The sequence below is a fragment of the Gallinula chloropus genome (genome assembly GCF_964237585.1).
Source record: "Gallinula chloropus genome assembly, chromosome: 2".
In the NCBI taxonomy this organism is placed as follows: domain Eukaryota; kingdom Metazoa; phylum Chordata; class Aves; order Gruiformes; family Rallidae; genus Gallinula; species Gallinula chloropus.
In genome coordinates this window covers 110,759,551-110,781,364 of record NC_140086.1, presented here as the reverse complement: position 1 = coordinate 110,781,364, position 21,814 = coordinate 110,759,551, and the positions used below count along the sequence as shown (strand labels likewise).

The window sequence follows — 21,814 nt, the reverse complement described above, 5'->3', positions numbered from 1 at the left end:
AGGAAAAGCCTTTCTAGGCATTCCATGAAAATGAAAACAGAAGCTTAATTCAAAAATCTGCTTGTTTGCCAGGGGCTTTTTTTTGCCGCCTTCCTTTTTTTTTTTTAATTACTATTTACTCTTTCACAGTTCTTTGTGGAGGAGACAAGTAAAAGCTAACTAAGCAGGCAGAGCATTTAACATGGTCAGTGTCTCACAGTATAGGATTGTTGAGTGAATAAAGCAGATAGTTAGCTGGTTATAAGGATTTCATTTCATCATGTAACATACGTATTTACTTCTCTACTAAGGATCTACCAGGTAAAAATCCTCCGTGCAAGAGATCCACAGGGAAATAAATAAAACATATCTTACATTTCACCTAAAACAAATATATAGAGTGGATCATAATAGATTCTGGATATTTAACTTTTAAATGTGCTTTGTACCCACTTGCAGTGACTGCTTTGCATACAGACTTTTTTCTAAGTGCGCACATGTAAATGCCAAGTTATGATTCAAGTGGATGTGCAGACATTCCTTAGCTCATGCTGCTGCTGGTAGTATGTCTTCGTGCAGTATTTTATATTCATTCTTTACAGAATATCCTGATGAGAAGTGTATGGTTATTAATATTTTAGCTGGAGAGGAAAATGTTTTCTTTTTAATTGCCTCATAAAATAAATCCTTCTAGCAGCTCGCAAGGGTAGCCTATGGAAGGATTAGTTGATCACTTGAAAGCAGAGGGCTTACCAGTCTGCATTATTAGACACAGGTACCCTTGAGTAGGTCATTTCATCTTTACTTTTCTGACAACCTTTAGCCCTGAATAGTTGATTTACTTTATGTTTTTGCCAAACTTCATCTCAAAAACCTTGGATCAGAGCTCCAGTTTATGGGTCAAAGATTCAGAAAGCAGTCCCAGCTTCTGTTTATCTGAATTCATTGACCTTAACATAATTTCTGTGTTTCTGAGAGCGTTTAGCAGTACAAGCATGCATCTGATTTTATCCTGAAAGATTTATACAAACATATTGCCCAGCATACCTTTGTATGGGCTGGGCACTGAGGAACTGTTCTTGGACTCCAGAGCCCTCCCTGCGAAACATTTGCTTGGCTGCTGCCTTGCTCCTGACTTGTGGACGTCTCTGCATCTCCTTCCATCTGCCTGCCTGTCTTAGCCATATGCAGCAGGGCCTGCTGCACAGCAGGAGTTTAAATTGCTGACCCCCCACCCCCGTCAAACCGGTGTTTTGTAATGCATTGAGACACTCTGCCAATAAAAATAAGAAATATTAAGAGAAGACATACAAGGCATGTAACTGTTGATTGACAACAAACAGTAATTGGGCATCAGAAGGGAAGGAAACGCATCTACTATGGCTATGACTATCACTGTTATTAATGTATTTGGAGAATACTATATTCCCTTTGGTAATGGCATTGTCCCTAGAAGCATCAGTAAGCTGTTTTTATCCTCAGTGTGGTATTTATAGAAAATTTCTCAGACTGTGTGGGCAAAGGAAGTGGGTTTATCTCTTTTTACTTAAAGGATCATCATTAAATAGCTACAAATTAAAAAAATAACCAAACAGCAAAACCAACAATCACCCTGATGTGCAAAACACCGTTTAAATAAATTACTTTCTGACAGTAATCTTGACAAGAGGCACCCATCCAACGGTGCTGTAGCAAGCCCAAATCTCCTGAGCCAAATTTCTCTCCTGTGCTTCAGGTGCAAAATGCAGCTTGGTTTTTTTTAGATCCCCAAATGAGAGGAATCCTTCTGTCTACCATGAGACTCCAGGGAAAAAGCAACATGCATAGCTGAGCTATCTATGGAAGCTACCATAGGTTTTAGGAAAGATTAATAAAGTGAGGGAGGCTCATACCTAATTTAATTATATTTTCATGTGAGCCATAATTTATTAATTAATTAACTTGCATTAGCTGCTAACAAGGAAATACAGTTTGGCATTTCTTATAAAGACAGCTTTCCCCCTTTCTCTCTTGTATCCCATTGGTACATTTTTTCTCAAAACTGGTTTTGATTCACTCTTGAGAAGATTTGACATGGCACTTAGAAATTAGTTTTTTTCAATTTTTACACACTGGCCAAGGCTCTTCTCCTGTAAGAAACAAAATATCTTTCCAGGAGATTTCAAGAATGCTTCCATAGGAATGAGGTAGGCTTTATTCAGTGTTTTGTAGGATCTGCTTCTCTGCTCATCAGCTTACACAGTCTATCAGAAAACAGGAGATACATCTACCTGTGATTCCTGTCACAAATAAATTGTAATTTGTTGCCCAGGATGAGGTAATGAATGGGCTGGGATATTGCTGAGCCAGAAATCTTGCATGTAGGGATAGGGTAATCTTCACCAGCTTCCCCAGCAGCACTTCTATGGGATGCAGTCACAGAATCATGATATGTATCTCAGGCCCAGACTGCTGCTCCATCCTGGTCTCCCACAGTCACAAGTCCCCCCAGAAAACTTGATCCAGCATGAGCTTCTCTCTCCATGGGTTGCAGGACCTGCAAGGGGCTTGCTCCAATGTGGGTCACAGCATCCTTCATATGTCTCCACCCACTCTAGTGTGGGGCCTCTCTATGTGCTGCAAGTGGGGTCTCTGCTCCCCATCATCTTCCATGGGCTGCAGGGGTACAACCAGCAAAGTGGTGGTCTTCTCCACAGGTTGCAGGGGAATCTCTCCAACACCTGGAGCACCTCCTGCCCCGTCTCTTCACTGCCCTTGGTGTCTGCACAGTTCCTTACATCTCACTCCCTTCTCTGGTGGCAAAAAGTGGCTGCCATTCTTTTCTTCAAATGTGATTCCCAGAGGCGCTGTGACCATCTCTGATGGTCTCAGCCTTGGTCAGTGGGAGGTCCATCCTTGAACCTGGCTGCGGTTTACTCTGTCGGGTCTGGGAAAAGCTTCTAGCTCATTCTTGAGAAGCTACCCCTGCAGCCCCACCTCCTCCATCAGAACCTTGCCATGCAAAACCACAACGCTGTCCTTGGATAGAAATATATTGGTTTCAACCCCCCAAAGCCAAATGAATATGCATCCTCTCTTATAACTAAGCATTGCATCCGGACCTAAGCTTGGATAAGAGCAATGAATAGCTGAAATTGGTTTCTCTGAATTTTTATTGTTTTTTTTATGAATGACAACATTTTGAGATGCTGCTGTTGTTCAACACTCACTGTAAGACTTCAGGATGGAAGCAGAGCACTAGTAGCAATATATTAGTCTGCCAAGAAAGAACAGAGCCATAAAGAAAGGATAACAGTAAGTGGAAGGGAAGAGATTAGGAAGCTGATCTTGGAGACAACCAAAGATATCAAAGAACCAAGACTTTTTATGTGCTTGGACTCACAAGGTACAGTATGAGGTAAAGTAAATGTCATTTGAATGATAGTTGTGTGTCAAAAATAAGCTAACCTTGGCACCTATATTAGCTACTTAAGTTCTTATACCTTTTTCATTTCCCTTTTAAGAATTTTGAGAACTGCGTTTTCATATGAACTTTATATGGCAAAAGGACATGCGTATTCATACATTTAGGCCAACATGGGGTGTTTTTTTCAGAATATTTTTTTAAATGTTCTCCTGTGCTCATTTTTCCTTGTGAAGTGAATTCCTACATTTATCTAAGGAAAAGTTGCCTGCATGTAAAAAGCCAAAGTAGATTTAGATGTGTGAGTTGTATCATTCTCATCAAATTGACTGATAATCGTGATTTCTTTCCTCATTTCTTTTTCCTCTTTGCCGACGATGCAGAAGAAAAAGCTAGGAAAGAAGCAGAGGAAAATGCTCATCAGGGAACAGATGAAAAGAAAACAGATGAAAAGGATGAGAAGAAGCCAGCTGAAGATGCCACAGCAGCAAAGACAGAGAACAGCAAAGAAGCAAATCCTGGGGAAAACAAAAGCGCAGATTCCAGTAAGAATCATGTAAATGGGACTCGGCAAACAGGGGTGAACAAACATGAAGTCTCACAAGGGAAAAATGCACCTAGGACAGATAAGGGAACAGACTGTCATCATGCAGTGGGAGAAGAGAAACAGCATGTTCAGAATGGTGAGTTCTCTCCTTCTGATGAAAGATAAATCTAGCCCCAAATCTGCTATCTCACCACTGTCATGGGAGAACCTGATGTCCTGGGCCCAGAGCCTCTTTCTGGACATTGATGTAGTCACCTGCTTATGGGAATTGGAAACTGTAAATTAACTCCCAAGTAGTGTTCTTCCATAAAAGATGGGATTCATCCTACCTGTTTTGGAACTTTTGGGGGAGAGGAAAAAATTACTTCTCTAATGGAAATGAAACAGCCTGTTATGATACACAGACTGAAAAGCAGAAACAAATATTCTGGGTTCAATTAACAGCTTCATTGCTTGGGTAACTGACAGAGGAGAAGGCAAAGTTGGGTTATAAACTTTTTTTAAGGCCAATTAAATGTATTTTTGAACCGAGTCTCAGATATAAACATGTTTTGGGACAGAGGATTTTGCACCCTCTCTGTTTTTAAGAGTTATTTTATTTATGATTGATTCCATTGCTCAGTTTTTTTTATTAGGGCAGTCATGAGCCTTTTTTTTGAGATTTTTTTGTCACCAATTTTATTCAACTCTCTTAACCTGTGGTAGAACCAAGTTAACGTAAGAATCAGATTTTGCACTCAAAGAAGGTGGAAACACTGAAAACTGCATTAAACATTAAGAGGCTTAGAGAACTGCTTCTGTTTAGCCTGGAGAAGAGAAGACTCAGAGGGAATCTGATCAGTACTTATAAATATCTAAAGAATGGGTGGCAAGAGGATGCGTCAGACTCTTTCAGGGTGCCAAGTGACAGGACAATGGACAGTGGGCACAAACTGGAACACAGGAAGTTTCATCTTAATATGAGAAAAAACTTGTGTACTCTGAGGGTGACAGAGGACTAGGACAGAAATTGTGGAGTCTCCTCTGGAGATATTCAAAACCTACCTGGATGCTGTCCTGTGCAACCTGCTCTGGGTGGTGCTGCTTTAGGAGGTGGTTGGACTAGATGATCTCCAGGGTTTCCTTCCAACCTCTACCCTTCTGTATTTAAAAATTATTAGACCCATCAGAACAGATTAATTGTCCCTTGGCCATTTTACTGTCCTTCCGTCCCCAGCTCCTGCTCCCTGAAACCATTATCAAAAAATGGCATTACTGCCACGTGTGACATGTCATAAACTTGGCTGGTATCAGGCAGTCCAAGAGCAACAAAAAACTCAGGCTCAGAAACAATCTCTTAGGAAAATCCTAAGATCTTAGGAAAATCCCTGGCTTTGAAAGGTCCAGTCTCAGGCGGTGAGTTTAGATGGCAATAGAGGCAGAAATTCTGTTTAAAACATTCCTGATACAACTCTCATGTAGCTCACTTGGCTGCTGGCCTTTCCCAGAGATCCCTTCATTGTTAGGTGTTTCTCAGATTGGAAGGACTGTGGGGATCCAAGCTGTCATGCTCTGCTACATATGGCATTTGTCTTCAAGACAGTGTTACGTGGATGAATAGGAGTGAGCCCCCAAGGAGACAAAGAGGTTGGGAACATGTGAAATCCCAGTTATTCTGCATCAGACTTTACTTCTGAAATCCTTTGTTTCACATGCCTCTAACAATAAGGGGGTAAGTGTGCTCTGGTGATTTTGACAAGTATTTTTTCTGCATTGTCTCCCTGCTGCAGGTGTCAAAAATGCTTTGAAAGGCATTATAATGATTTCTGAAAATTAGCATCTTCCTTGGGAAAATAAATTCTCCTTAATTTATGGGAAAAGGCCTTTATGAGGTACAATCACTGCAGAGGCTTTGGAGACTGATTAAATCTTCACATTCCTATCTCTGGGTTCACCACAGCTTTACGACAATATGTTAATATCTCATCATAAAGTATTTGCCTTATTATTTCTCTGCCTTTGTAATCCCTTTCAAAAAGATCATTATGCTCATCGTTCTGCTCTGCTGCTGGCAGTATGGCAGGGTAGATATTACAATACTCAAAAGTCTCCTATTCATAATAAGTTATATTCAATGAAAGTTCAGAAATTGTGTTGTCAGATGAGTTTGAAGTCTCTCTCTATCACCCGCTGCTCACATGCTTTCTCAGAGAGGTCAAACTATGAAATAACATATGTGTGGGTGTTCATCGTCTTTTCCTGAATTCACTCAGGGTCAAGCAACTTCTTTATGCAATAGTCAAATGAAAAATTATTAGGTCATCGTTACCATCAGCCATATGATGGTGGACGAAATGCAAGAAGACTTTTGTGCTTTGCTAGATACATTTTAATTTCCTGAAGACATTCTCCTCCTGCTTGGAGCTGCTCATACCTCTTTGTTTGGGGACCCCCAAGTCAGTGGCACTGTGATCAGCTCAGAAGGTTGCTGCTTGTCCTGTATCATCTTGCTTTCATTTTGCTCGCACCCACACAGTGAGCTTAGGAAGAAAAACATGAGAAGTTTCAGCTCTGAAAGAACTGAACAGGACATGTTTTTTCCATCTTGTTAAATATTTTAAGATTTTAAAACCATGCTGCTGTTACACTATTATGGAATTTAAGTGGGAGAGAGAGAGATAAACCCTCTGTCATCCAAGAACAACAAATATTCTAGTGGCTAGGGCATGATGTGGAAGAGGGAGACCTTGCTTCTCTACAATTTTTCTTTTTTTGAGCTGTTCCAAAAATAAATATTCACTGTCCATGACTCTTCTGAAGACAGATCAGATCCTCTTTAACACATAATACCTATAATCTTGATCCAGAAGCTGTGAAGTTTTTATAGTAACAAAAATAGTAATACAAATGGAATAAGCATTACTTTAATACAGCCCTGTAACATACCTCACAGTTGCAAAATTCTCAAGTGAGACTTTTACAGCTTTTTGTGCTGAGGTGTGGGTCACAAATTCAGTGGTACGCCTTGGGAGGGAAAGGACAAGCCTCCCGCTGCTGCCTAGGCAGGCTGCTGTGGCTTTCTCTGGACTCCTGGAGGAAGGACACCTTCTTCACTGCTGTTTGGACACTACAGCTGAAAGAGACTTGTTCTACTAGAGCTCTCCCTATAAATTATTTTTCACTTCATCTTGGATTTGGCATTGTCATTCAATGAAGGGATGGTCTGGGAAGGTCTGATGTGCTGTGCTGTATGACTAACAGAGGACAGAAAATGAGAACAACTCTGGTTAACCTCCCTGGTTAAACACACCCCAGCTCAAGTTGCCATTTTAATTCTGTATCAGCCACTGCTCTGCCAAAGGCCTGGCTATTCTGGTTTGCTACAGAGCCTCTCAAGCCAATGATAATCCTAGGATGATTGTTTTCTTTTGATACCATCATCAAAGGAGCAACCCAAATGAAGCTGTGGATAAAGGAAACTGGTAAGAGAAAGCAAGACAAAATTATGTAGGACTGTTTGAGGTACCTAAGTTGGTTCTTTATGCAGAGACCTATGATGAAATCTTGCAGGGTCTTAGTCCTTTAAAAGCATAAAACTTTGAGTCCTGCTTTTGAAATGAATGTTGTGCTCGGATTTTTAATGGCCTACATAGAGCCAGAAAGAATATGACTTTGCATGTGTGCACTTAAAAAGGTGTTAACAATTAGAATAAATTTGAAAATAGATTGTAGAGCTTGATTTTCTGTAGGAGTTGGATACATTTTGTCTGGTACTTTATTCTGTAAAGATGTGTTCATCCAGTTCCTTGTAGAGTCAGACCTTTTCTCCTCAGGAACATTTCCTTTTGGATGTTGCAACTCGATTGAGTTACTGGCACTATTAAGCAGAGGTCTGCATTAAAAGCTGATAGAGTTTCTTATTGCTTCTTTCTAGGTGAATTAAAGGAAGACACTAAGTTGGACAAAAAAGATCAGTCTAGTGTGGGGGATGAATCAAAGAAAACAGATGGTAAGGACAACATTTTATTACTTTTTTTTCACCCATTTTTATGTGAAAAGTATTGTTTAATAAGCCTCCATAGTTCATTCTAAAACCGCAAAGTTGTGTGGTAACCACAAAGAGACTTAACAGAAACAGTCATTAGACTCAACAAAAGCCATTGGGGCCTTTTAGGGGAAAATCATCCCCTTCACATAATGCCTAGCACCACTTAGTCGTTCTGGTGATAAGCCTTATCTATCAATTTTTGTGCAGTGCCTGGAAGAAAAATCATGGATTATTAGAGTTGCTTAATAGGAAATGCGTATTTGTGAGGTTCTATCTTTCTGACTTTCACTGGGGCGTATTCTGCTCTCTGATAGGAGAGGCTGCATGGGAGATGCAAAAAAACAGAGAAAAAAAAAACCTGCACAAGACTTCCCTGTTTTTCATGACTGTACATTGTATTATGCCAATACAAACACAAAGCTTTTTTGACTTAATTGTATGGAGGGATATTTGCCAAGCACTGTCGAACCACAGGCATGGGAAGCAAACGGGAGCGAGCACATCAACACAGAGGTCCATTAGGGAAGCTGTAGGAAAGGGATGTTGCTGAAACACTGTGGAACAGAAGCAATCCCATGCCATAGGACCATTTTTGTGCACCTGGGAATAATTTCAAGCCTGTGTGAGCCTAGTGTAGAGGTCCACAGACCTTTTAGTAGCCTCAGCAGATTGGAGAACCAGCTTTAAGTTCTATGGCACGTTTTTCCTTCTGCACCTCCTCAGCTGTGTAGCACAGGGCTCTGAGATAGCATCTGAACCCATGGTGTTCCAAAAGCAATTGCTTAAGTATTAGGTAGCAAAATAAACAGAAACATTTTGTCTCACTGAAATCCACTGAAACACAGTTTTTCCTCAATGCAAATAATACAGTGCTTGGTTCTGATGGTCAAGAAGTACAACCTTATTGTAGGTTTAGAATGATACTGTGTTTTCTTTTATTGCTTCCATTTAAGAAATTGCTTTTAATTTCTACTGCTTAGCAAAATGATAAATAAAAAAATGAGATAGCTCATCTGAAAATGTAGAAAAATTAATCTAGAAGTACGTACTAATTTCAGGCACATAAATATGTACTTTTAAAAAGAGGTCCCTAAGCAACAATTGTTTAGGAAAATGTAGTTATTTTATCAAGATGAATTATTTACACATTTGAGTTAAGTATCTGTCAGGAAAACAGTCTTGAACAAGCAGCATTCACAACTCTGTGGTGATGTAGAAACTAAGCACAAATACTCAAATAACATGCAACTCTTCAGATGTTCATGAATATGTGCAGTGCTGTATGCATCTGCTGAGAGCCCAGAAGAATTAATAACCAGAATGTCCATTCTCCCCACTGCGATGGGTGATGGCTCAGGAGTGGAGGTACTGAAAGGCTGCAGCCCTGGCAGGATGCAGAAAGTTCGGGGCTTCTTTAGAAGAACCCAGGAGCACCAGCCCAGCAAAGAGAATAGATCTGAGAATCACGGACTGTTAGAACCAGATTACATTTGAAGGCCTGCACTCTCGGGGTTTCAGAAAGACACATTTAGTTTGGCTGAAGGACCATTGGTGGTGGTTTGACCCTGACTGGAGGCCAAATGCCCAGCAAAGCCGCCCTTTTCATCTGGACAGGGGAGAAAATACATATTGAGAGGCTCAGGAGTTGAGACAAGGACAGGGAGAGATCATTCCACAATTAGTGTCATGAGACAGACTCAACACAGAATAAAGGAAAGAAAACTCTAATTTATTACACTGCACTGCACACCCAGTGCAGTGTCAGAGTCTGATGAGAGTGTGACAAGATCTTAAAGCACCTTCCCCGCCTCTCCCTTCTTAGCAGACTGCACTTCATTCATGATTTTGCTCCCTTCTTCCCCGCCCTCATTGTGGCACAGGGAGGGGCAGGGACTGGGGGAATGGGGTTTTGGACAGTTCCTCAGGAGTTGTTTTCTTTCTTAGCTGGGGGGGGGGGGGGCATTCCTCATACCCTTCCCCTGTTCCAGTGTGGGGTCCCACCCATGGGAGACAGTCCTCCAAGAAATTAATGTTTCATGATGACTTGAAGAATGAGGATGTGCATTTAGTTCCTTGCAAGTAGAGAGTCTTCATGTAGTGTTAGTTATTTAATGTCTGTTTGTTTTCCTGTAAGGAAATGTTCTGCTCATCCCCTTTGGGAAAAGACTAATATCATGGGACTGGTTGATTACAGTGAATAAACAACTGTCACCATGGAAGGACAATTTGTAGGCTGAATGCTTTTCATTCAGATGCTGTATAGATAGGTTATAGCAAATGATCTCATTGATAGAAATAGGGAGAAAAAATATCAATGATGCAGCGTAGGAAGGAAAGTGCTAGGGTGACCCTTCTGTTTCGACAAATACAGCACAACCTGTTCTGTCTATTACTAAACTCCAGAGCAAATCTCCTTACTAGCTATGTGAGGGATGTAGAGAAAGAAATGCTATCTATGGATAATACATAGCTGTTTGCAGACTGCTGAAATGTTTCCCTGAACATATGCTGTCTCACATGCCAGTACACGGTCTTTCACATCCTGTAAAGGGGGAGTTAGAAAGATTGAGGTTACAGCTACAGTGCACTCACCACATGTAGTTTGCTGCTGGGTGAAACTCAGACGACACTTTCTGCAGAGTCAACGATACTATGGTTTTACAGCATCTCTTCAGTGTGTAGCTGGGGGGTGTGTGTGTGTATTTGTATTAAACAGGTGCACATTTGTGTAGATTTAGCTGGAGCCCTGCACCCACCTGAGATCAGTCTCATACCCTGTCCTACCGCACAGGTATCCTGCACGCAGAGAAGAAAGCTGTAGAGTATACATTGCCTAAATCTTTGCAGGAGCTGTGGCCAAGTTGCCTTTTGAGCATACGGACAGGAAGCTATTGTAATGTCTTCTCATAAAAATACATATATACCAAAATGTTTCAGATACATTTGTCCTTCTACTGTGTGGGGGGCTGAGTGACCAGGGTCACACGGAATAACTGTCCCATGTGGACAGGAAGACATAGAAGCTGCGTGTCCGTGCTGTAGTCACAAGCATGAAATGTAGCTTCTGTGTCAGAGTTATCTTGAAGTTAAGTGGGCATGCCTCCAGAAACAAGCGTCAGGCTCGCAGAGACAGCAAGGAACAATGTATGCATCCAGCCAGAGCTTCATATGACTGAGTCTGTCTGTACCAAAGTCAACTGCTTTAAAGCTAGCCTGAGGATGGCTGTGCAAGCTGCAGTCATGCCTTAGATTTCTGTCTTAACTGCTTCAAAATCCTGTGAAGTCTCCTGAATGTGGGCTGGTCTCCTCCTCATGTTAATCTAATCTCCATAGGATTGGCTTTTTCTGCTGGAGATGCTGTCTGTTACGCAGTGCTGCCCTTTTTTTCCAGTCCCAAGAAAAAAAGATAGGGGGCTGCCATTTCCCACACAGAGACACAGCCCTAGCAGAGACATCAGCAGCACAAATATTTCATCAAATGTTTCCTGTGGGATAGAGCATTATTAAACCATTCTGGAAAACCTGATTTTCCCATGTGAAATAGTTGCTTTTCAACACTTTGAATGGAAACTTGTAAGCAGTCACATGGAAATAATTTTTATCTGCACTCTCAAACTTTCTTTTTTGCAATTTTTTTTTTTCTGCTCACAAAACTGACAGGAAATGAAAAAAATATTCTTTCCCTTTTCAGATTAGATATAAGGAAGAAATGTTTCACAATGAGGGTGGATAAACCCTGGGACAGGTTGCCCAGAGACGTTACAGATATCCAAGACCTGGAAATGTTCACGGTCAGATTGGATGGGGCTCTGAGCAGCCTGTTCTAGTTGAAGATACCCCTGCTCATTGCAGGGAGGTTGGACTAGGTGACCTTTAAAGGTACTTTCCAAACCAGACTATTCTATGATTATCACCTTCACTGGTTATCTCTGCCACCTCCTCATTATTTTCCTGCTGGGTAAAGATCCTGCAAAGTTAATGCAATTTTTCATTGCAGTGTTCAGGGGACCAAAACACAGTTTATTCAAATACTGTTTTTCAGCTATTAATTACAGACAGTTAGAGGTTTTGGTGGTTTTGTGTGCGTGTTTGTCCTGGGAACTTATTATTCTAGTAGTAACGTGCACGTTTGCAGGTTCTAACACGGAAATACACCGGATATTTGTATCACATTTAACAGCCAGCAAGTAGATGGAAAACCTAACGTGCCTTGGGTATGTGTGATGAGCAATGCTCCCACCTCGTGGTCAAATCGCAATCCTGCGTTTTGACGGGTCATAGTTTCAGTAATAAATTCCTCTGTGCGGTGCAAGAGTAGAATATAGCTAATATAATGTAATATAATAAAATATGTAGCTTTTTTAATAGGCAGACTCTATGAAGAGTTCATAACAGACTTACCAGAAATTGAGGTTTAGCTTTATTTCGCTTTGCTAAGCTAGACTGTTACTTAACAGTAGTTTAAAACTTTTCTTATACATTAGATTGCCCATGCCAATGTGTAAAGCTGCCTTTTGGTCTTAATTATTCTTGGCAATCATTCTTTGATCAGCAAGTGGAAAATTCCCTGATTGTAAAAGTGAAGTACAGTAATTTCTTTGTCCCAGCTGTCCCCTAATATCAAGTGACAGAGTAACTGGCACAGAATGGTGCTATGAAGGAGCCATGATGGTGCCTCCACAGTTTTTGCAGATAAGACTTGAATTAACAAGATTCTTCCCAGCTTCATTTAAGGAGAATGCAACTTTTTTGCAAAGCTATTCAACCATTTAAGAACTGCTTGTCTTTGCAGCCCCCTGCAGATGCAGTTTTGGTGGGTGTCAGTCTAGCCAAGGCTACTGCATGGCAATGAACACTAAGCAGACTTCCTCTGATAAAGCCCTGTTCCTGTAATATGCTCAATGCAAACATCATTTTAAAAGAGGTTGCTCAAGTGTATAAGTGAACAGCATTTGTCTGTATCTTCTTGAAAGAGGTAGAGAGGTAAATTTCAGATTATACAAATAATGATACAGTTTCTATTCCAAAAGATGGGATGATTTCTCCCTATTGTCAGAAGCAAAAAACCCATTTCAGTTTTTGTAAGGCAAACACATTGGATTCCTTGATTGCTGCTTGATAGTGTATGTCACAGTCCAACAGCAGTGTCAAATTGGAATTACAGTAGCCTAAAATGACTACTTCTAGGGACAATTTCCTTCATTTCCTTCCTTCTTTTTATGGCTTGTTATTTGAATTACATTAGATGTTATTGCCCCAAGTTAGGAATCAGAAAGTGGTGTACTGATACCTTCTGGAAAAGCTAGCTTGAAAGCATAAAGACATTTTTCTATCCAAAAAGACATATTTCAGTGTAATTTATCTATGCTGGACAATTGCTCCACTGTAGTGCAATACAGTATAACTGGAGGGGGGGGAGAAAAAGTTTCTGTGCTTTTTAAAATCCTTTTTGTGCTCTTTTGAAAAAATAAAAAAAGAGTGTGTCTAATTTAGCAAGTGGCACCTGAGGCAAGCTGGAATTTGCATTGAGGGATGTACTCTGAAGAAGGGCTTAGGCAGTTTTAATATCAAATAGAAGAGGAACATGCTATTATTCGATCTTTGAAGGTAAATGCAAAATACATTGTTAGCATCCTGATCTCAGGAACATTACATCACCATGGCATGCATGCTCTGTGAGAATATAAGGAATATGTACTTAGGTATATTGTATAATTATGCAACTTGTGGTTTTTGTGAGTGTGTGTAGGTAAAACTTATGGAAAGAACCTAATTTTCCTTTAGGACTTACATGTATCTCATTTTTTAATGTATTTTCCATTGTTCAGGCCATACCAGGTAGTTAGAAAGTCCTTAGGATGGTTGATATATGTGACAAGTTTAAAAACTGGGAATAGCATTTCACTCAATTTCAGATTTAAGTGACTATCTGGAATATTCATTCCAGATGCATCATGAAAAAAAAACAAAACAAAATCACTGTAGGTTCTTAAATAGGTTTTTTGAGTAGTTAATTGCATGGGTAACTTTTTTTTTTTTAAGATTACCTTTAGTTCTTTAAATATAGTGATAGTGTATGGCTGTGTTACCCCCCGGGTGTAATGTCCATGTGCAAAAGACATAGAGGAACATGTAACAGCACATTGTGGAAATTCCTCCTTGATTTTGTACTGTCAGGCATTTTATTGCACCAGTTAGGAAGTGGAGCTGTGACCCCACTTCTTTTATGCTGCTTACACCATTCAGGATGATTTGTCTGTGCAATAACGTAGAGAAATTCATTATCTCCACAAGAGGAGTCGTCCTTGCTCCCCAGCTCAAAGGATTTACGTTCAGTCCCGTGCCAATCTGATCTCTTTTTTCCCCGTGCAACACTTAGCCCTGAAATAAGGTCATGTCCGAAGGGAATGACTGAAGGGGAGGAAGTGTATGAAATGGCTCCTCAAAAGAGGTCAGTCAGTCTTCAGCTTTGATCTTATCCCTTCCCTGTGGAACTGGCTTCCAATTTGAGCATGCCAGCTATTGGTATCTTACCAGACAGGGACTCTGACAAGATAGTTTAAGCAGAAGCCTTAAGAAGGAAGACCTCCAACTGTATTGGCATCCAGTTGTACTCTACAGACTGCCAGCTGGGTGCTTGGTGGGTACCTTCATGCCCTTTGCTTCATGTTCTGGACCTGCTGCCTGTCCTCTCCTTGGCAGGAGACAGTCCCCTTGGCCTGTTCAGCCTGCAGTTCTGTACCATTCAGTCCACAGAAGCTGGACAAAGAGAAGAGAGAGTGAATTTATAGGTTTGTTTTCTGAAACTGAGACCCTAATAGTAATCTTTACTACTAATTACCATTAATTGGTCCATCTCTAGGCAATTCATACTTTTCTTTGCTTCTAAACTGCCACTTTGCTATCCTTAATGTCAAAACCTGGGACCTGTAGGCAATGATAAATGTAGAATAAAACAGCAAGTGATACTAGTTGAAGAGTGCTAAATCAGGCTGAAGTATTTAGGAATTTAAGTCTAATTCAAAACAAGTGATTGTCAGAAACTGAAGAGGCACTGAAAATAAAGCAAAAATTCTCATTTGCATTAGAGTGATGTTTCGTATTTTAAGCCAGCTTTAAGTAAATGATAAAAATAAAAGGTTTCTTAGAGTTAGATGAGATACCTTGATCTTTCATTTCCTCTTCACTCCTTCCCAGCAAAAAAACCCTACTCCTCCACCATCCCTTTTGCGATGAGAGAAAGCAAGCAATTCCTTGTCTGACCCAGAGCTAAGCAGAATCCTAATTTTTCAGTTTAGTCACTCAATCAAAGAAGCAATTATTTGTCCAGCGCTAATTCCAATATTCTGATTCATATATTTGTATGGAAACTCTGCTGGCTTTGATTAGCCCTCTGCCTGAGGCAGCCAGCGCATCTGTACTGCGCCTTGAAGAGCACCGGGGCTTTTGTCTCCGTTCGTGACAGAACAGCTCTTTATGAAAACTGTGATCTAGCTTTTACCTCAGACACGTTCAGAGCTTTGAATTATGTTTGATTATCAAATATAGAATAAGCTTGAGTACTTATCCTGCCGGTCCCTCAGCACAGTAAGTGTCTAATTTCTTTCGTACGTGCTTCACTCCAGAAACCCAAACATCATTTGGTGTAACCAAACTTTTGCAGTGTATCCATTGTGTTTTCCTCTGCTGTTATGTATTCCCATAATGTGCTGGTAAGCAAACAACATACATTAAACCAAAACTAATCTCTTTTCTTTTATCACTGATGTGATCTCAGGTCAAGTATAATGCAAGTTGTCAAGCAAACATAAAACACAACATCAGTGTGAACAGGACTATAAATTGTTTGACGTCATGAATGATTTAGGGATAATTATGTGGCAAAGCTCAGAAATCAAAATGCCTTCTATGCTAATGTCATTTCTCCTCCTAGCAAAATGAATGTTAAGCACTTGGGTCATCTGCTAGATTAGAATGATGGTATTTAAATTCAGCCACAAAACAAGTATTAAAAACTTTTTCCCAACAGCATTTATTCTTGTTTCCCCTTCCTTTAAACAGGACACAGACAACTTCGAGTAACATTCTGCTTTCTTTGGAAAAAAATAATCACTATAAAATTTCTCATCCATTAAAAAGACAGCAAGCAGAGATAAATCAACTTATAACTCCTATTTCTTCTTTATTTCACTGATCTTCTGAACTTTGTTTCTTAGGCCTCATTCATATCTGGTGCGACAGAAGCAAGAGAAATAGCCTAAATATGCAGAATTTATTTCTTCATGGTCTTAATTTTCTTTGAAAAGGATTTCCAATTGTCTTTAATAGGAGACAGAAACACAGGATCATCCAGTGCTGAGAACTGAGCACTGAGGCTTTTGATACTTTCATTTTGTTCTGACTGGTAGGAATAGTATCTTTAACAGTGCTTTTCTGATGTCAGGCTATGACTGAGCACAGTTTGACACTCAGGGGAGATGGGAAATACCCAGGGTTATGGGAACAAGCTTGTGAAATTAAGGAGTCACTCCTGCAAGATGCTGAGGGAGTCCACAAAAGGGATTAAAAGTGGTTGATTTAGCAGTCTGCCCCACCAGCTACTACTACTTCCATCATTTGTTATAGGAAGGATTATGGGTTATCTGAGACACGTTTGCTCAGACTACTATTTCGCCTCATTGTGCACTGCATGAGAAGTAATTGCTTTATGGTATCATATGCCATACATGCCAAATTCTGATTTCTGTTGCCATTTCACCCAGTGCCTGGATGGAGCACGGTGCTGGCGAAGAGCAGAGTTTGGAACGGTCTTATCCTGACAGCCTGGGCTTTTATTAAGTGAGGGTAGAGGCTACTTTCTAACACCATGTCAAGTTTCCTAGGAACCAAAAGTCGCTTTAGCTCTCCCATCACCTACCTGACAGCATTTCATAGCACAGATCTTAAGGAACAATGAACAAAACCAGAGCAATGCCTCTCCCCTACAGCTTTCTGTCTTCCAGAGAGCTAAAGCAGAGGTCAGATCTCTGACTTAAATAGCTTCTGGTGGATTTTTCTTCCATTACCTTGTATAATTATCTTTACAGCCCTGGTGCTTTTTTGTGTACTGGGCTCTGAGGCAACACAATTCAAAATTTACTTAGGCATTATGTGAAAAATCACATCTTTTTTATTGTTTTCAAGTTTATTGCTTGATAATTTCATTTGATCCCCCTCCCCCCCTTCTTGGACTGTGACAAACAATGCATAATTGTTCCCTACTCACATTCTTAGCATCACTCATAATTTCATTTACTCTCCCTTTTCAGGCTAAAGATTCATAGTGTGCATAAGTTTGTGTATTCAATTTCCCTTCAAGTGCAACCCTTTTGATATCTGCTGTTTGTGTTAGTACATAACCCTGATATGTGCACATATCTATGTGTAGCAGTTATGTTTGTTGGGATGTGACAAGAGAATCTAATTTTAATAGAAACGAGAAAACTTGTAGGATTAATTTTTATGGAATAAAATATAAAAAATACAAAAATGCTAATTTTAACATAGTTGTACACTGATTTTTTTGGTTGTTGATACATTTATGATATTACATCATAAATGTATGAAAAGGCACCACCACAGGACGCTCAATAAGGGATATACTGAATTGATATGGTTAACTGAGGCTTTCTTCTTTTGTTTTTTTCTGTGTATTAAAACTCTCAAAAATATTATGGGGTAATAGTCCTTCAGGAGCAATCTTATTTGGTGATGTGGTGGAGTTCTCCCATCCTGTAGGTGTACTCATGCAGCATGCTTAAGAAGAGGGGTGGCCAGCAGGGATAGTGAGCTGATTGTCCCTCTCTACTCTGCCCTTGTGAGACCCCATCTGGAGTACTGTGTCCAGATCTGGGGCCCTCAATACAAGAAAGATGTGGAACTGTTGGAGAGGGTTCAGAGGAGGGCCACAAAGATGATTAGCAGGCTGGAGCACCTGCACTACGAAGAGAGGCTGCGGGAGCTGGGCTTGTTCAGCCTGGAGAAGAGAAGACCTCATTGCAGCCTTCCAATACCTGAAGGGAGCATATAAACAGGAGGGGATTCAACTTTTTAAAAGGGTAGACAATGGCAGGACAAGGGGAAATGGGCTAAGGCTAAAGGAGGGAAGGTTTAGATTAAATATTAGGGGGAAGTTTTTTTACAGAGAGAGTGGTGAGGTGCTGGAACAGGCTGCCCAGAGAGGTGGTGGATGCCCTGTCCCTAGAGGTGTTCAAGGCCAGGTTGTCTAGATCCAGGCCTGGAGGTTGGTGGCTCTGCCTGTGGCAGGGAGGTTGGAAATCTGTGATACTTGGGGTCCCTTCCAACCCAGACTATTCTATGATTCTATGAGATTTGTTCATGGTAAGCAATACTTTTTTTCCCAAGTGAACCTCAAGGTTACCACAGTCTGCCTAGACAGGAAATCCAAGTGTGTAGTCCTGACTGTGGGGTCATCTTGTGCTTCCTTCATAATTAAGTATGGTTATAATGCTGAAGGAATGTGCATTTGAGCAGAGGAAACAGGGAGCATGCAATAATTTCACACTTTCATCAGCAGGGTCTGCCAAGCAAGATAAGTCATTTGTGGAAAAAAAACCCAAAAGCCAATGCTGCCAACAAAATCCTTTTTCCAGGTCACACTGTCCCTCAACCCCAATTCAGCATTTACTTTTTAGGAGAGAAAATATTAGAGTTTTCTTTTAAATGCAGTTTGAAAACCACAGGGGTTGGTCTTGTCCTGCCAGGCTGGCTGGATGCAAGAGGCCATGGGGAGGTGTCCTGAGCCTGCTCCAGGCAGCGCTGGGCTTTCTGTGACTGGAGAGGAAGGGATAAAGGGAAAGGGCAGGCATTAGGCTGGAGGATCATGGCTGGCCATCTTCAGAAGCAGTGCTGGGAGAGGTCAGCTCTCCACTTCCAGCTGGTACAACCGGCATCATGCCTGTGATTTACACTTGGTGAGGGGCGTGAGTCATAGCAGAACAGGTGTAGTTTTTGAGTCAGTCTAAACTCTCACCTCAGCCTAAATGCCTCTGGGGCTGTGTTCCTGCTCTCCAACTGGGTAGCAGATTGTGGAAGTTTGCATTAGGCAGGCATAATAAATGCCAACTGTTAAAATGGGTGGTTCTTGTAAGGTCTTGGACTCCAAAGCATTTGTTTTACCACAAATTGAGAGGCAAATGTGTGAGATTAATCACTGATTGTGCAAAACTGACAGCCAGCTTCCTTGGTGTATGGACACAGTTGTACACTGAACTAGATGATCTAGTTCCCCTTCACTAGATTGGGTTGCACAAAGCCCCATCTAACCTGGTCTTACATAAACATTCATAGTCCAGCGAGCACAAGTTACAAACGCCTGATATAAACCACAGGCTGATAACAGAGAGGGACTTGAAGCAGTGGGTGCTGATATCACATGAAGAGCCTTAGAGGTCAGTGGTATTTGTGTTAGTGATCAAGGAGAGGGCCAATACTCAGCCTTGACGACCAATATAAACTCGTCAGCAACACTGAAGGACTGTGATGTATGTTCAGATGAGGCTATTTCAGAGAATGAAATTCAGTTTATGCCAAGTGAACTACTTAAAGTCTTCCTGTGTACCCAGTGCTGCATATTCATTCTTTTCTCTCTTTTCAATTATCTCTGTTGATACCTACGAGTATTTGCACTGGATCTGTTGTGCTGCAATGAGAAAGCAGCTGAATCACATCCAAGGTTAAGGTAGTTGTAGGTAAGCTACATTGTATCCAAAAGGGAAATTTGGGTAGAAAACCAACACATCTGCTCCACCAAGCAGAAAGCAAATTTAAAGCAAATGCTGTACTGGAATGTTCTCACCCGAGCTGATGATGTGGCCAACAGAAGCAAAAAGCAATATATGACTCAGTTCTCCACAGGGAACTTTCAGAGACTGGAAAAAACATTGCATTTTCCTGTGGCTCATTAATGGCAATAGGAGGGGTTAAAAGTTTTGTGAGTGTGGATAGCCCAGGGAGGGCATGTTGGGTGGTACTTCCAGCCCTCTTTCAGATTCCTGGTGAGATTCAGCAGATGATCTAAGAGATATAGAAATAATTACTGCTCAAAGATGTCATTTAGTCCCTATGTCCAAAATGACTACATTTGCTTCTGGGTCAGTCTTTTCTCTTTAAAATGCAGCTAATGATGCATCTGACAGGATTGTTATGATCCTGTTAATGACAGTAAATCAGGCTGAACCTTTAAGATAAGAGACATCAAGAAGCGTAGTACTATTGTTATAGCTGTTACTATTGCCTGTTGTAGATTATGCTGTCAATAGAGTTGAGAATGTCACAATTCAGCCTAATAAATCCAATGAAATAGGGAAAGCCTAATTCTCTACAGTGGTGGTTTAGATTTGCATCAGTGAGCAGGGTAAGGACTTTACCTGAAAGGTAAAGTTGCCCTGATAACTACGCAATAGAAGAAAATGATACCAATTCCCTAATAGCCACTGCTATACGTTCATCGGAGATAATGCACTCTGGCAGCAAAGCCTTAGCTTTTTGTTTTGCCAAATACTGCCTAAAAGAAACCCCAAGCCCCCAGTATACTATGGAAGGTAAAATAAGCTGGTTTTCTGAAAGGACCTAAAGAGTTTCTGACGTAATCACATCGGAGGCATGCCCAGACTCCCAGATAAATTAATCTCACATTGAGCCGAGTCTCCTTGGCTGGGAGTCCCTTTCAAATGAACTTCCAAACTCTGCTGACGAAAGCATTGTCAGAACAACAATAGCCAAGCAGAGTGCCAGGCATATTCAGATAACTGGTTGGGACAGCCAATGTAGAGTAAAATATTAATGTTCCTGTTTGAAGCTTTTCCAGAGGCTTTCCAAAGAAGGGTATGAGGAAGGTTGGATAAAGCCTCCTCTTTCATTAGAAACTGTCCTTTTTCACTAGAAATAATGAAAAAGGTTTCTTGTCTACATTTCATCACCTACATTCGGCATTTTCTAATCTTCATTGTGAAGATTCACTTGTGGCATAACTACACAGACAAGAGTTCTGTTTGTACATACAGGATAATGTTAGTCAAATATGGCCTAATTTTGAGGCCAAGGGATTTTAGGTATTTGATAGGGGGTTCAAGCAGATTGTACAGATCTGTCAGATCTCATGCACTTGTCCTTACATAAGGTTGTGCTTTTCTCTGGAAGCTCTTTGGGACAAAGGTGCTCTTTTGGGTTTGGAACACTTTCTTTCCTTCATCTCAAACCACATGAACAATCTTGTTGCTTTCATGAGCAAATAAAGTATTGGAAAAGCTAGTGAGCAAGGGTAATCGGAGCCCTACAGCAGAGGAAGATAATGAGATCTCTCGATATAAGCAAGCTGGATTCTGTTATGTGATCCCATTGATGCCTAAAGTTTCATTCCCACTGGACTAGTCAGAGCACAATGAATTTGATTTTGTGTAGGACAGAAAGGTGTTTTCCAGTCAAGCCAGCAAGAGGTATTGCTTTGGTGCGCCTCGCCTTGCAGCCTTTCAACACCTAAGCAAAGCTGTACTGCTCTAAGAAAATGAGGCTGTCTAAACTAATACCCTTCTTTTTCTTCCCCAGATGACCTGCTCATTGGACAAAGGGGAGAAAAGCAGCATTTGACACTTTTTCTTTTTCTTTTTTTTTCTTTCCAGATACAGAAGAGTAAAAATATATTAAAAAAAGAGACTGCAAATTTCTTTCATCATTTTAGCTGAGCTTCTTCATTCCTGTTCTCCTCCTTCTGCAAAGACCAGATTCTGGGGAAGGCACTAAACAACTTTCAAAACACTCCTCCTCCCACTGGCTACTTCACAGCTAATGACTCTGGGTT

General features: G+C 40.8%; 1 protein-coding gene across 2 annotated transcripts in view; it reads left to right on the top strand.

Annotated features, from left to right (window-relative positions):
- The window catches only part of PDE1C (phosphodiesterase 1C), a gene marked incomplete at both ends in the record, with an annotated part of 325,232 nt that overhangs the window by 286,121 nt on the left and 17,297 nt on the right, over window positions 1-21,814 (top strand). For both annotated transcript variants that reach the window (XM_084280364.1, XM_084280365.1), the window contains 2 exons: window positions 3,766-4,065; window positions 7,843-7,917. In XM_084280364.1, coding sequence (XP_084136490.1) covers window positions 3,766-4,065; window positions 7,843-7,917 — 375 coding nt within the window. The remainder of the gene's footprint in view (window positions 1-3,765; window positions 4,066-7,842; window positions 7,918-21,814) is intronic.